The sequence below is a fragment of the Salvia miltiorrhiza genome, chromosome 1 (genome assembly GCF_028751815.1).
Source record: "Salvia miltiorrhiza cultivar Shanhuang (shh) chromosome 1, IMPLAD_Smil_shh, whole genome shotgun sequence".
NCBI lineage: Eukaryota > Viridiplantae > Streptophyta > Magnoliopsida > Lamiales > Lamiaceae > Salvia > Salvia miltiorrhiza.
In genome coordinates this window covers 60053672-60068301 of record NC_080387.1, presented here as the reverse complement: position 1 = coordinate 60068301, position 14630 = coordinate 60053672, and the positions used below count along the sequence as shown (strand labels likewise).

The 14630-nt window shown below is 36.1% G+C and overlaps 2 protein-coding genes across 3 annotated transcripts; both read right to left on the bottom strand.

Moving 5' to 3' along the window:
* Positions 1–209: 209 nt before the first annotated feature.
* LOC130999924 (glutathione gamma-glutamylcysteinyltransferase 1) lies at positions 210–5416 on the bottom strand. 2 transcript variants are annotated; one of them, XM_057925626.1, is made up of 9 exons: positions 5211–5416; positions 3942–4098; positions 3159–3397; positions 2901–3064; positions 2622–2673; positions 1678–1905; positions 1040–1552; positions 853–922; positions 210–721 (listed from the first exon to the last, which is right to left on the bottom strand). In XM_057925626.1, the coding sequence occupies exons 1-9, from the start codon at positions 5283–5285 to the stop codon at positions 426–428; spliced, it is 1794 nt and encodes a 597-aa protein (XP_057781609.1). In that variant the 5' UTR covers positions 5286–5416; the 3' UTR covers positions 210–425. The 2 variants fall into 2 exon arrangements, with proteins under 2 accessions (XP_057781609.1, XP_057781618.1); XM_057925635.1 differs by having other exon boundaries at positions 631–721; positions 869–922.
* A 614-nt stretch (positions 5417–6030) lies between these two features.
* LOC130999913 (CRIB domain-containing protein RIC7-like) lies at positions 6031–8817 on the bottom strand. The gene is made up of 4 exons (XM_057925613.1): positions 8461–8817; positions 7716–7834; positions 7510–7603; positions 6031–6664 (listed from the first exon to the last, which is right to left on the bottom strand). The coding sequence occupies exons 1-4, from the start codon at positions 8516–8518 to the stop codon at positions 6273–6275; spliced, it is 663 nt and encodes a 220-aa protein (XP_057781596.1). The 5' UTR covers positions 8519–8817; the 3' UTR covers positions 6031–6272.
* Positions 8818–14630: the final 5813 nt, after the last annotated feature.

Genomic DNA, 14630 nt, shown 5'->3' with positions numbered 1-14630 from the left:
AATAAAGTACAAATTTTAAAATGAATGGTTAATTTTGAGGAAGTAGTGTTGGAAGAAATTGAGTTGGGAAAATAGTTGATATGACAGTGATGATGCATATTTATTCCTCATAGTGAGAAAGCACGACTGTGGATTCTTATCAACATCTGGTTGATTGTTTTCATTCAACAAAAGCAATTCAACCTAAGAAAACAGCAAAGTGGCACTTCTTTAAACAACATTCTCGAAGAGAAATTTTCTAGTCACAAAGCATGTATCCTGGCAAATTCAATGAGATTCAGTATATACAAAGAATATATGTAAAAAGTAGCATATATTTCCAAGATCCCTTTATGAACTAATAAATATACAGAAAAAATGTCATGACCAAAAACCCTATATATATACTCAAATCCCTTCCATCTCCATGAGTTCAAATATGCCCATCACCGTAGAAACATACTTTGCCTTCCGTAGAATGCACTCTTTGGGCAGGCAACCGTCGAGTTAAATTTATACGAGACACCAAAAAGCGAGAAGTCGTTACCAGGTCTGCTTATTCCTGGAAAGAGGACTCCTTGGCGAGGAGATGACATTTTCTTGATTGAACGACGAGTTAAAGAACGAGAATTTTTTTGATACGAATTTTGCTTTGGATGGAAATTTGATCTCTTGGATAATATTGCTGCATCGAGTAGAGAGTTCGAGCTGTGGGAAGTACCCATTGCTACTTCAATGGAACCTATAAGATGGAAAACAAATGTACTACAACAGTTGCCTTAAAATGTTTATTGGTGCTTCGGATAACTTTTACCTCAGAAGCATGTTTACATTAGATGAACAAAAATGAACAAAGTTAAACAAGGGGAGCACCTAGATCGTCTTCTACCTTGTTATCTTTGCATCTCTTCAGCATCAGTAGTTGACCCCGCAAATGCAAAATCTGCCACATCCATAAAACGAGTTCAATATCTCAAATGATAATTGATTAAAAGAGATCCGAAGACTAAATATTGTTGAAATTACAAGTGGGTTCAGATTGGGATAACAATTCGTGTACCTCTTCTTGGAGTAATGGATGAAGCCTCTCTGTCGAAACTAAGTCGGATACTTCCTCAGAAGTCTTTTCGTCTTTAATACCAGACCATGTCTCTGGGGGCAATGCTAGTAGAAGTGCCGTTAAGATATCATTACTAGCCGGGTGCATGCCAGAATAACCACACGATCCAAAGTTGGAGCAGCTAGGATCTGTTTGTGATAAAGGGACTAGCATATCAACTCCCTGCTCTCCGTTGCCGTTGACCACTGTTCCAGATACTACGGTAACAGGCTTGTCCCCAGTAGTGGCTCTGTAACTTCTCACACATGTCTCCCGGCAGAAAAACCTATCTGAACAGCCCAACTTTCCCGACAAAATCCCTGCCCCTTGGCCGCATACAGCAGCAGCAATGTCAGGCAAACTATCTTTGCTGCCTGACATTTGCTTGATCTGGCACCCAAGTTTCTCCGAAGACAGAATATCAGTGACATGCTTGTAAAGGTCAGTTTCTTGCATTCGTTTCAACACCTCCTCCTGGAAAAAAAAGGATTTAGTAAATACTGAAGACGTTCAACATTTGGTTACCAGGTCCAGAAGCAACAACAGAAGTAATGAAGATATGGCATATACACGAGGGACCATGGTCCATTGGCTTTTACCTTGATACCAAGCCTCCCTTTCTCTTCTTCACTCAAACTTTGATTGTTATCCTCTTCTCTACGAATCTCTGCCACCCATTTAATGAACTCAGCAAAGTCTGCTGGAAGAGACGTGAAGACAGTTGCAAGCACATTCTTCACATTCTGCATATTGTCGGAACTTAATAGCACCGGGACATCATCCATCAGATATTTTGCAGTAGTGATCCAACTCTCATGTTTACAGCTCTGCCATGCAGCAAAAATGCGTTAGCTAGATTGAACTGCTTAGTAACAGACAACTGACTAGACTAAAAATAACTTGAGGAAAGTTCTAGCTGACCTCAGTGCAATTAAATAAATACCAGATGCATAGGCAGATTATTATTGGTAATGCTAACTATTTTTATGGTGATTGTATAAAACTCTCAAGGCAGACACGGATTCCAGTAAGGGTTAAAGACATGGATCCCAATAAGAGTTAATTATAGTTCATGACCTGATCTTTGGACTTGGACGCAAGTTGCAAATATGGCACAAGCCTACATTCTAGCATGGAAATTCTTACGTGGAAGGCTCAAATGACAAATCCGATGTGGATATTCTTATTTATTTTGTAAATTGCGTGGAAATATATTTTTCACTTGATCGTCAAAATGACGTCGTTTTGATGCCCGAAAATATATTTTCATGTAATTACAAAATACAAAATATACTTTCCACTTAATATGTTTTCCCAAAATATATTTTTGGGCATCAAAACGACTCAGGTGGAAAATATATTTCGATGTAACTTATAAAATAAATTAATGCACTTCTCCAGTTGTTATCTAATAAAGAAATATGATACATCGTTTTCTAACCTAGGTTCCTTTCAGTAACATACATAACATGCCCAATAAACATGTGTCTGCCATTGTTTTGTTCATAAAGATTAGGAGCAATAGAAGTTATTAAAATCATACCAGGGTGTAAAGTAAAGCAGGTGCTCTTTGATGCCTAGTCACAAGCAAATACCTGCAAATTGTCTCAAGATTGAGGTAAATGGAAAACACAGAAAGGCATAGGTATCTGTTTCAACAAGAAAGTGTATAAATACTTACTCACTATAAAACAAGCTTACACACACAGTAAAAACATGGTAAGGAAGATTAGAATGATTTGATAACAGAAGATACATCAAAAATTGTCCTTGGCTACAAAATCAGAAGAGGTAGCATATATAGAATTGAAAGTTCACATACCCTCTGTGTAGTCCATTTGATTCATCAACAGTATCCATAGCTTCCCAAAGAAGACGAAGTGGAACCCAATGAGGAGGATATTTAAATCTTGCAACATCTAGGATCAGAGCCATATCCCTTTCAGCATGATATCCACCAATTGGAGAAAAATGGCCTGTTCCAGTCTGCTATTAAAACCATTCAATTCATTAACATTTAAATGAAAACGAGAGTCATCTTGAAATTTTTACAGAAAATAATAGCACAATTAGTATTGACCTGGTTAAATACTCCTCTGTGATATGATGAAATCACATGACAATCCTCTGAAGAAGTACATGCCATGACATATTTCCGGAAATCATCTATAGTGCTCTGAGTTGTCCGAAAAGCTTCAACCTTAGCTCCAGCACAGTGAGCCAAGCATACAACTTTCCCAAATGTGATACCTGTGTTCTTAACCTTTTCTAGCGGCTCACAGCAATCCAACATGTTTTCATCAAACCATCTCCAAGGCCCTGTATGAAACAGAACCGAGCATCTATTAAGCTTTGAAAAACTAAAATAGAAGAGAGGTGATCTGGGAAAAAAAAAAAAACATACAATCTTAACCATAACAGAACCATAAAATATGCAGGAGCACCAAACCCCTTCTAACCCTTGTCTCCTGCCCACACCCTTTCTGGTAAATAGTGCATACATGTTTGAAAAGCACGGTAATAAACGTTTCAAGTTGCACATATTAAGGTTGCAAGTATTTCAAAGTTCCCAAGAACAAGTGAGATTAATCAACACAGTTAATGAAGTTATATAATCAAATGGAGATACCAAATCAGCCTCTGGGCAAAACGAGTTTTACATTTAAACTAAATAGCTAGAAAATAACATAGGCTGAAAAATTAATGAAAAATAGATATCCTCCCAAAGCTTCACTTGGCAAACACAGCTGAACATCCAAGAGAATTTGGATAGTAAAAGCTTTTAACATTTCTTAGGTAATGGAGAATATATTCCCACACCTGCTAAAAAATCACCATATATGTGAATTACAGTATTAGTTACCTTTCCATTTTCTACCAGGGTCAATGGCAAGGGCGTTCAAAACCATTGAAAGGCTAGCCAAACCACAATATGCAGGTTCAGATTGTGTCTGGAAATAAGAAATCAACTTGAAGAATCCTTCCATAGTTCCACTGTGAATGGCTTCTGTAAAAAGTTTCTGCAATACCAGACCAGAAAAAGAAAACTAAAAAACAATTACTTGACCATGCATAACAGACAGCTACCACTGGATAGGGCTGAAAGAGGTTACGAAGCACTGTAGATGCTCTTGAGTCATGAAGGACTGAACCATAAGGATGGATTGGCTACAAGAAGATAATGTGGTGTGGCAAACGCAGTATTTTTCATGTTACCTCTTGAAATTACTCTCTATCTAAGAAGCGGCACAGTATCCACTAGGTATAAGATAAAAGATAAGGGGAAAAAAACATAGATGCCCATGAAAGTCACTCCAATAAAGGTCAATCAGTTTGAATCACCAGTTAATTTTGGCATCATTGTCCTAATCAAATGTAAAGTAAAACTCCAAAAAATAGTCAATCAATTTGAGATTCTCATCCTAATCAAATGTCAATTACGTAAAAACTACCAAAAATCAGCCCCTTAAATTCAAACAGATAACTACTCCAGATTTTATCCAGCAAATTTAAGTGTCCAAATTCCAATAGCTTAAAAAATCCAGAATAAAATGCAGGTCCATCTACCAATTGCTACAGAAACTCTCTGATATCTCTGCTGCCTGGGTTTGAGTCTTATTCTTGATATTTAACACTGGTCACGATCCTAAAAGCTAAATCAACAAAGACTAACTATTAGACACGCCGTTACCGCATACAACAAGTTACATTAATCGAACACCACCATGTAACTACTACTACTGCTGTGTGCATAATAGATCACTTGAGTTTCTAGAACTAATAGCTCTCAAAAATCTACCACATGTTCACTTAAAATTCCCAGAATTCACTTATTTTTTTGACCTTCCAGCTGCCTAGCAACAACACAGATGACACCAAATTCCAAACTAACCAATTTCTGCTATCAACCGCCACACTGTTTTCCAATTTTCAATTCAATATAGAACCCCCACATCCATCCGTGGCTTAGTTATATTATAACAGCTAAGAAGTCATCAGCAGAACCACAATTCAAACAAAACCAGCGGTAATGAACAGTATAGGAAAAGGGGAAACACACATACACACACAAAATTGAACAGATGAAAAATCAAAGCAATCAAATAAACAAGGAAAAAGACCATGGACATACCTTGCCTTCGGAGGAAGCGAAGTCAATGGCAGGTGGAGAAGGGAGGATACGCCGGTATAAACTTGCCATCGCCATGATCACCACACAATTCTACACTATGTGTATGTGTGTGCGAGCGGACGAAGGGTTTCGACCAAGCAACTTGTGGAGAGAAAAAAAAAAATTAGGATCGGTTAAGGCCCCGCGTAAATAAAACGTTTTGAAAGCAATTTTTATATGCACAATTTGACCACAATTTTTATTTTTATTTTTTAAAAGATACAATTTGACCACAATTGTGATTTCCTTGTGTGTAACAAGGGGATTAGGGAAGCCAAAAAAGGGTACACGTGTAATGGCAGTATAAGGAGTATCTACTTCTTCTTTTGGATGGGTTGGAATATCTTGAAAAGAAGTGACAACTAGGAGCATTATCTAGGGAAAAATAAAATTATAATAAGAAATATAATTAATTGTACAAAAATTATTTGCATCTATTTCCATCAAAATTAACGCATTATATTTGCTTTTTTTAAAGATACAAGATACATGTATATATTATATTTCAATTAATCAAATAACAGTAGTATGTTATTACAAAGGAGTATATCAGATATCCGATAATAAAATTCAATATTTAAACAAAATATAATCTATAGGTCGCCAATAAAATGTGAATGGGTGACCTTTCAGAATAGAGAGTCGTTGGTGCTTGAAGAGAGTAATTATTAAACAAATCCTATTTGTTTTTATTTTTGCATTATCAAAATGACTATTGCGGGCTTTGACTCAAATATTTTGAATGTCCATAGTATTTCGCACGTACACGTCACGAATGTAACGTAATGTATGATGTATCTAAAAAGATTTATGCATTGGCAAGCAGATTTCTTCCAGAAGCTTCGGCAAAAGCACAAAAATTCTGGAAAATACACATAAATTCATGTCTGATTCGTACAGCATCGTGAGTTTTGAAGAGATTCATTCATTTGTGCAGCTCTGCCGCTATCTAATCTACCCAAAAATGAAGTAAAATATAAAAAAGGAAAAGCAAATGTAAGAGGTGAAAACAGATTGCCATCATCACTCTCTACTTTCTCTCTCTTCGTCATCTTCACTCAACTGTTTCTGCGTAGCATCGGAGGCGGGATCAGCCGGCGCATCTACGCCGTTGGCGGCGGCGGATCTGTTTTTGGAGCGCCTGGATCCAGCCTGATCGTTGGCTTCAGACTTCTTCCGCCGCGTTTTCTTGGGGGCGTCGGGGTCCTGCGGCTTAGCGTCGGATGAATCTTTAGGGTGGGTTCGTCTGGGTTGCCTGGGTTTCGCGGAGGCGTCGCCGGCGGAGGATTGCCGGCGCGACGGCTTCTCTGTGTCCAGTGGATTGTTGTCTGTCGATCGCCGCCGCGACGGTTTTGTACCTTCGCCATGCTGCTCCTTTTCTTGGGATTTCTTCGTTTTTTGCGCTCTCTTTGAATCTGTCAAAATCATAAACCACATCATTTTCTTTTCTTTTTGGCCATCACTTGCAAATCCTCTATTTTAATTTTTAAGTTAGATCCCAATGTTCTTTCCAAGTTTATTGAGCGTCAGCTTAAATTTTGGTCAATCTCTCCGACTTAGCCCGAAATTTCTCTTTCGACCAATGGCAAGGTGGACCGCCCTAGTGACTTTGATACTATTAATTTAATAATTGGTTATTAATTATCTTTATTTAAAAAAAAAACCATTCCAAATAATTAAAGTAAAGTATAACATTAACGCACGTTCTCATTTGTAATACTCTATTTGTTTTAATAAAAATAATTGAATGTATTGTTAGTATAAAAAGGGCTCCATATAAAAGTAGTACCGTTAATAATGATAATTAATTGTTTTGTAAGTGAAGAAAGAGATCTACCATGTAATAGAAAATTTCTAAAAATGAATTAGGTAGTAGAAGAATTAGACCCCATGGAAAGTTCATACTTCCTTTCGTCCGTCAGGAGTATGCCACTTTTGCTCATAATAAAATGATTGGTGATTTTTATGTAGTGGAGAAAGAGTCTCATAATTGTTTGAAATGAGCGATTGAAATTGAATAAGAGGTTTTTTTTTTCTTTTGTAAATAATGAGTATTTGTAAGGATAAATGATAAGGAAGAGATGTAGGATCATATCTTAAAAATGAAAGTGAGATACTCTTTGCAGACGTCCAAAATGATAATTGTGACATAGTCTTTACGGACGAAAATATCTTTGCAGACGTCCAAAATGATAATTGTGACATAGTCTTAACGGACGGGAATATGTTTTAAGAGAAATGTAAGTAGTTAGAATCTGACCTTCTGAGACCCATTTGACATCAGAATTGTCTTTACCGGGTTTGGAATCAAAAGGCGCTGCAATTCCTGGTGTTGATGGCCCCATGTCTTTCATCTGCAAACATATATCATGCCCTTTTTTTATTTTTGTAGAAGTATTTAAGTAATTTATGATTAGGAAAATCAAACTGAATATTTTTCCAATATCCAATGGGGGAGAAATATACCCAGCTTGGTGAATCACCAGAATTAGCTGAAGCTGGTCCATCCCACCCTATATGAGCAACATGCTTTACATCTGTGGGAAGCCCAATCTGTATGTCTTGTTCCTTCTGCTGCTCTTCATCTGTATGGAGAAAATAAACCTCCCTACTTATTTTGCATCATTTTTCAACTAAAATTACACAACTTTTCGTGTAATGATTGCTTGTTATAGAAAATAGTTTAAGGGGGATCCCAAGTACTATTACTTTTATTTCATTTTTCCAGCCTTAATTTGTAAGGGTTAATTGCACCATCACGAATTGCAAATTCAGCACTATATTTACATCTCACAAATTTAACATCACTTTTTTATTTTGGTGCAAATTAAACTTCGACATTTTTTCCATTTTCCCAAAAAATAAATTATGATGAGGCCAGCATTTTATTGCAGCGTTTTTAATGTGCAACAAACCAAATATTTGAAGCTTAAAAATCATATTGAATTTACAATTTAGTATAATATGATATTTGGTGTAATCATAAATCATAGCTTAAATTATACTCGCTAATTATCAGACATTGTAAATGGTATGAAAACTGAGAAATACAATTGAAACCAAACTAATCAACCCCTAATTAAGTAGTTTTGAAAAGACAATATTCAAACAAAAAGAAATATAATTATTTCGTAAAATTCATATGATATAAAGAAGAATATTGGGAGGGAAAACATCTTTAACTAATCGCAAAACAAAAATGTGTACTTACCAAATATTTGAGAGATGTATCTAAGGCCTTTAAAAAGGCCCTTCATCTTTGTCGACATCTTCGTTTACTTTGTGTATATAAATCGAAGGACGAAATTGCATGCAGAATCACCAGATGCTTTTGATATTAAAATCAATATTTATTTTTTTCAATAACAACAAGTCAAGCTGCCGTTCTAGAATTTATTTCTCCGGCCATATATATATATATATATATATATACACACACAAATTCTTGACAAGTCTCAATAAAAACCAACGAAATAGCTTTATCTTCTGGGCCTTTTTTTCATGTTATGATCGGAGAGCAATGATTCAAGAATTTACAAGGAAATATTTGAGTTTTAAGGATGGAATGATATTATTGGTTTTTAATGCACGTTTGAAACAAATTAAAGTCAGAAAACCAACGAAAATTTCGGTTGGAACAAGTTTTGGTTTTTGACTAGGATGTCGCTGAACCTGCCACCACTTGTTCTTCTCCACCTCTCACATCACCATTTCAATGTTGATGACTTTTTTTATTATTATTATTCTTTTTATAAATTGTGTAACATGCATTCAATACTGTCTCTATTTTCTAACCATTTAGCCTTTATTTTCCCTTTAATTCTCTCGATAATATTAGTTCACTTTAACGTGCATCTTGCATATTATCATTGATATGTTATTAACTTATTGGTAAATATAAAAAATTTAATGATTGGAAAATATATTTACAACTAAACTGAGCATACCAGAATGGTAAATAATAATGGTGCCATTAAGATTCTGATTTAAAGAAGAAAACACCTAGTATACTAATGAGATATTCTGTCACCACTTCGAAATTATCTGTCAATAGACGCAATAAGATAAAGGAATTATGATGCAATTATTTTAATGTTTGTTTTGCATAATGAATCTTACCGCATCCGGCAGGCATCGATCCCTACGAAATTTCCCTCTTTTTCTCCACAAATTTTGAATTTTGAATACTCCCTCCGTCCACGAAATGAGTACCCATTTGTGGACGGCACGGGTTTTAAAAAATGTATGGAGTGTAGTGTGAATAGTTTAAGAGTCCCACTTTTTGAGTGTATTAATTAAAGAGATGTGTGGGGTACACTTGCCAAAAAGGGAAATGGATACTCATTTCGTGGACGGACGAAAAAGGAAATATGGGTACTCATTTCGTGGACGGAGGGAGTAATATATATAGCATATCGTATCGACATTTATATATTATACTATTATTATTATAAAAACGTGTACTCTTACAAATTTTGATACCTATATAATAATATGCCAAATCATTTAAATTTATGAGAATCGCTATTATGAAAACGTCTAACTAGGGATGTCAATCTGGCCAGTCCACTCGGTTTCGAGCAACTCATTTGATTTCGGATTATTTTCAATTTGGATTAGTAGGTTTTTTATTTTTCGAGCTAAAATTTTTCGATCCTAACCCTAACCCACTCGATTTCGGGCCTACAAGTTTACGATTTTTTATATATTTAATTTTTTTATAGATAATCATATTCTTGTAATGAAAATGTGTCGTATACTTTAAATCAAGACATTTTGCCTTGTTTTAGATACAAAAATTAGTGTTATTTTAAGGGATAATTGCGTGAAAATACACAAACTTTGCCAAAAATCCATATTTGACGCGAAGTTAGGATTTTACATTTTAATACACCAACTTTCGTTGTTGTCCAAATTTGACACGACTTAATTCTTAAAAATTCAAAAAACAACCCATTTTCAAATTTGGACAACAACGAAAGTTGGTGTATTAAAATGTAAAATCCTAACTTCGCGTCAAATATGGATTTTTGGCAAAGTTTGTGTATTTAGGTGCAATTTTCCCTTATTTTAATGTAAGTTTACATAATACCTAACTTTAGCTTCGTTTTCGATAAAAAATTGTATATAGATTTAACATAAATAATTATCTTTATTTGACTTTTATATCATAGATGTTTGTTATTAATTGTTGGAAAAAATTTAAAACATATTCTACAAGTATCAAAATGTTATTATCAAATTAAAAAGTAAAGTATTAAAATTTAAAAATCAATTATTAAGAAAGTGTTCGGTTAATCGGGACAACTCACTCGGTTTTCGGGGTCAATCCTATCGGGCTCGGGCTATTTTCGGTTCGAGTCATTTGGGCTAAATTTTTTTAGCTCTAACCCTCCTTTTTTATCGGTCTATTCAGATTGATTCGTCGATTTCAAACTTTTTTGACATCCCTACGTGTAATCTTATATCAAAATTTGTAACCAATAATAGTGCGTGTGTGTAGTGGGCAAAATTCGTCAACTTGGCTCAAGCCCAATTAACACTCCAAGCGAACCTAATGAGTCAAGCAACTCGGTCCATCCAGTCCGACAAACTTCGGACCAACTTGGGTCGACAACAATGATAGACCAATTACTTAAGAAAACATGTTCGCCCAGCCCGATAAGTCAAAATTTAAGACCTACCTGGATTGACCCACGTTGAATACCAACCTATCAGAACCGTCAGGCTGAATAATTCGCACCCAGCCTGACCCATCAAGCTAGTCCGCCAAGCTAGCTCGCCAATCTGGCACAACCTTAAAGGCCTAGTTAGTCACACGGATTGGCCCATCTAGCCAAAAAGCTATAGATCAACTTGAATCGATAACCAGGCCGGATGTATCACATCCGGCCCAAAGGTTACCGTCCACCTAGTTGGCGAAGTCACACGACCCAACCATCAACCTTAAGAAACGTTTCCCACCAAGCTGACACGATCAAACGGGTAAATCTTTGTGAATCGCAACAACCCGAGAGATAAGGGCCTTGACGAGGCCAAAATGTAGAAACCCTAGCGGCTGGATGTCCACTATATAAACAGCCCGACTATGTCATCAAACGGACACGAAAAAATCATACTTGCTCTCGACTCCTTGAATTCTCTCTACTCCGCCGCCACGCTAATCGCTCTTCCGAGCCAGAAATAGCCAACTTGGCCTATCTCCGCCTCTCAAATTCCTCTATCACAACACACTGTCATCGTTTCCACCCTCCGACGCCGCCTACAGCCTGGAATAACCACGCATTCCAGCCTGTCTTTCTCTCTCATTTAATTTCATTTATAATTTCGCTTTGCTATTCCGTTACTGACTTGAGCGTCGGAGGCTCTACGGTCGACACCCCCACCCGGTGCTCAACCTAGGGCTCTTACGTGTTCTTGTGTTGACAGGTTGCTAGTGCCCAATTTATCCGGACGTGCAGACATCAACTTCAATTGTAGATTTTAGCCTCTACAGTGTGTAAAGTAAGTGAGACTCGAAAGCAAAAGGTCAATCTTAAGCTCAAACCAAAAGTGCGGTCTTACAAATTTTGATTTTTATTTTTTTAAAATTTGTTACACCCAAATAATGAAAAAATACACTCACACTTTAATCTTTTAAGTGACTCGAACCCCCAACATATTAGTTGAAGGAGAAACGCCTTACCAACAAACTGCATTTTATCGTAAAAAAATTGATTTTATTAGACGTACATATTAGAGGTGAAAAATCATTTCTATTTTGTTGAGTAGGCGGAGGACGAGGAGATTAAGATTATACTTGGTCATTCGATTTTTTAAAGAGGAAAAGTAAAAGTTATTATTCCCGTGAGTCAAATAAAATAAATTGTGAATGCAATATAATAGTTTTATGCTGTAAATTATCATTAATTTACAATTGAATTCATTATAAAATGAATACTACTAAATTACGAATTTATAGTATTAAACAAGTAGATAAGACATAATATGGTAGAATTATTTTTAACATATCCACAACCTGCTAATAATACAAAGTTATTAGACTTCTATTAAACTACATGGACTAATTGATATGTGTCAAATCAATTATTTTTTCAATTATATTAGACGCTAGGATTTACTGAGTCTTTCATTCAAGTTGAATCATTTTATGAATTTATTATGAAAAAAAGGAGTAATAACAAAATTTTATACCTTTAAATGTCTACTTTATGTTTCCACATTTTATACAAAAGAATTGTTCACCATTTTTTCTTCCTTATTTTCACTTAAAGGAGGGATAATATAATCCCTCCATAAATTTTTGTATCCCTCATTTTTCCATGGCAATAAATAAATTTATGATGAGAAAATGAGGAATAACAAAAATTTATGTCTTTAAATGTCTTATTATTTTCCCTCATTTTTTACAAAATAAAAGTTCACCATTTTTCATTCATTTTTTTCACTTCGATGAGTGATAATATTATCACACTCAAACTGGAGTGATAATATTGTCCCTTTTTAAAGTGAAAAGGATGAATAAAAACTAAAATTCTCTCTTGTAGAAAATGAAGAAAAAAAAAAGAAGATATTTAAAATCATAAATTTTATTATCTCTTATTTTTTCATAATAAATTTATCAATAAAAAAGAACACACCGTCATTGTCAAATAGAAAATTGAAACAACAAGTTCAGCAATTACTACTGAATGCAGTGTGTTTCTCGTCTATATATAAAGGTGTTGAAGCCTCGAAGTCTAAGCATTATATAAATGTACAAGATTTGATAAGGTTGCTTCGAGTGAGAAAGTCGTGACATTCTAATGTTTATCTCAAATTATGCTCCAACCTTGAAAAACAAGTCCCCTACAACTTTAGTTACCTTCATACTGGACTTGTTCAACACGACTACAAATTTGTATCGCTTCTATCCGATCTATAATACATCTAGGGATGGCAGTGGATCTTGGACTCGGTCCAGATTTGTGGATTCAGATCCATTTTTACGGATCTGGATCTCAATTTTTTGGACCCGATGGATCTGGATCTGGATCTCAGTTTTGAAAACGGATCTGAATCTGGATCTTGAAATTTTAGATCGGATCCGGCCCAGATCCGACCCGTGGATCCGTTTTATTTTATATATATATTTTATATTTTATATTTCATTTACTAATAATAATAACTAAATTAAAAATAATAAATAAATTATATTCAAAAGAATAAAAACTAAAAATAATTAGATAAAAGTATTTTGTGTTATATTTTTCATAACAGAAATTAGATATTGTTGATTTTGTGAAATTTTTTTAATTTAATTTAAAAATAGCAGATCCATGGATCTGGACCCGTGGACCCGCGGATCTGACGGATTTGGATCTGGATCCAAAATTTTCGGATCCACGGATCTGGATCTGAATCTGGATCTAGTATATGAAAACGGATCTGGATCTGGTATTGGCCAGACCCGGTCCAGATCCGGCCCGTTGCCATCCCTAAATACATCTTATATAAAAATATTACTACATGTTATACAAACATATTATATACTCTCTCCGTCTCATTTTAATAGGCCATATTTTATAATTTGAATGTTCTATTTCAATAGGTCGGGATCGGGTACCCTACTCGAAAAATCGGGTACCCGATCCCAATTAAGACGGGAAATCGATACCCGATCCCGAACCCGAAAAAAAACGGATACCCTAATACCCGGTCACAATACACATTGAATTGAGTAATTAAAAAAAAGGAAGAAGAAGATTAGAATATCTGAAGAAGAACTGTACCTGGGAGTGGGGACGGCTGGCGGCGCGTCTGCTGGGAGCTCGGAGGCGGCGCATCTGCTGGGACGACGGAGGCGGCGAGGCTGGGTCGACGGGCTGCGGGCGGAACATAGGGAGTTGGGCGCCTGGCGGACAGCGGACTGGGCGATGGTCGCGACTCGCGAGAGGACTGCGCCGCAGCCGCTGGATCGTGGCGGGCTGCGGGTGGGACGACGAAGGCCGGCGCCGGCGACGTTGGGTCGTCGAGCAAACAGAACAGAGGGATTGAGGGCTGGGCTGGGGCCTGGGGGCGCAGCGGGAGTCGGGAGAATAGGGAGAGAGTAGGTAGGGTTACAGTTCAAGTTCACTCCTAATTTGATTTGAAAATTGAAATTAAGGAATTAAAATTTAATTAAATAATTTAATATATATTTAATAAAAACCGGGTATTTCGGGTATACCCGATACCCGATTTTTCTCCACCCTAAATACCCGATCCCGAACCCGGTCCCTAATTTTTCGGGTATAGGGTACCCAATACCGGATTTTTTCGAGTCGGGTATTCGGGTACCCTATACCCGAACCCTATTTTCCCACCCCTTCATAACAAATATCGTCACATAACTCATTATTT

Coding starts and splice junctions, on each gene's coding strand:
- LOC130999924 (XM_057925626.1), bottom strand. CDS start 5,285: ATGGCGATGGCAAGTTTATACCGGCGTATCCTCCCTTCTCCACCTGCC. Junction 3,065..3,158: donor ACAGAGGAGTATTTAACCAG/GTCAATACTAAT, acceptor TTTTAATAGCAG/ACTGGAACAGGCCATTTTTC. Junction 722..852: donor CAAGGTAGAAGACGATCTAG/GTGCTCCCCTTG, acceptor TCCATCTTATAG/GTTCCATTGAAGTAGCAATG.
- LOC130999913 (XM_057925613.1), bottom strand. CDS start 8,518: ATGTCGACAAAGATGAAGGGCCTTTTTAAAGGCCTTAGATACATCTCT. Junction 7,835..8,460: donor ATACATCTCTCAAATATTTG/GTAAGTACACAT, acceptor TTCTCCATACAG/ATGAAGAGCAGCAGAAGGAA. Junction 6,665..7,509: donor TGTCAAATGGGTCTCAGAAG/GTCAGATTCTAA, acceptor TGATTTTGACAG/ATTCAAAGAGAGCGCAAAAA.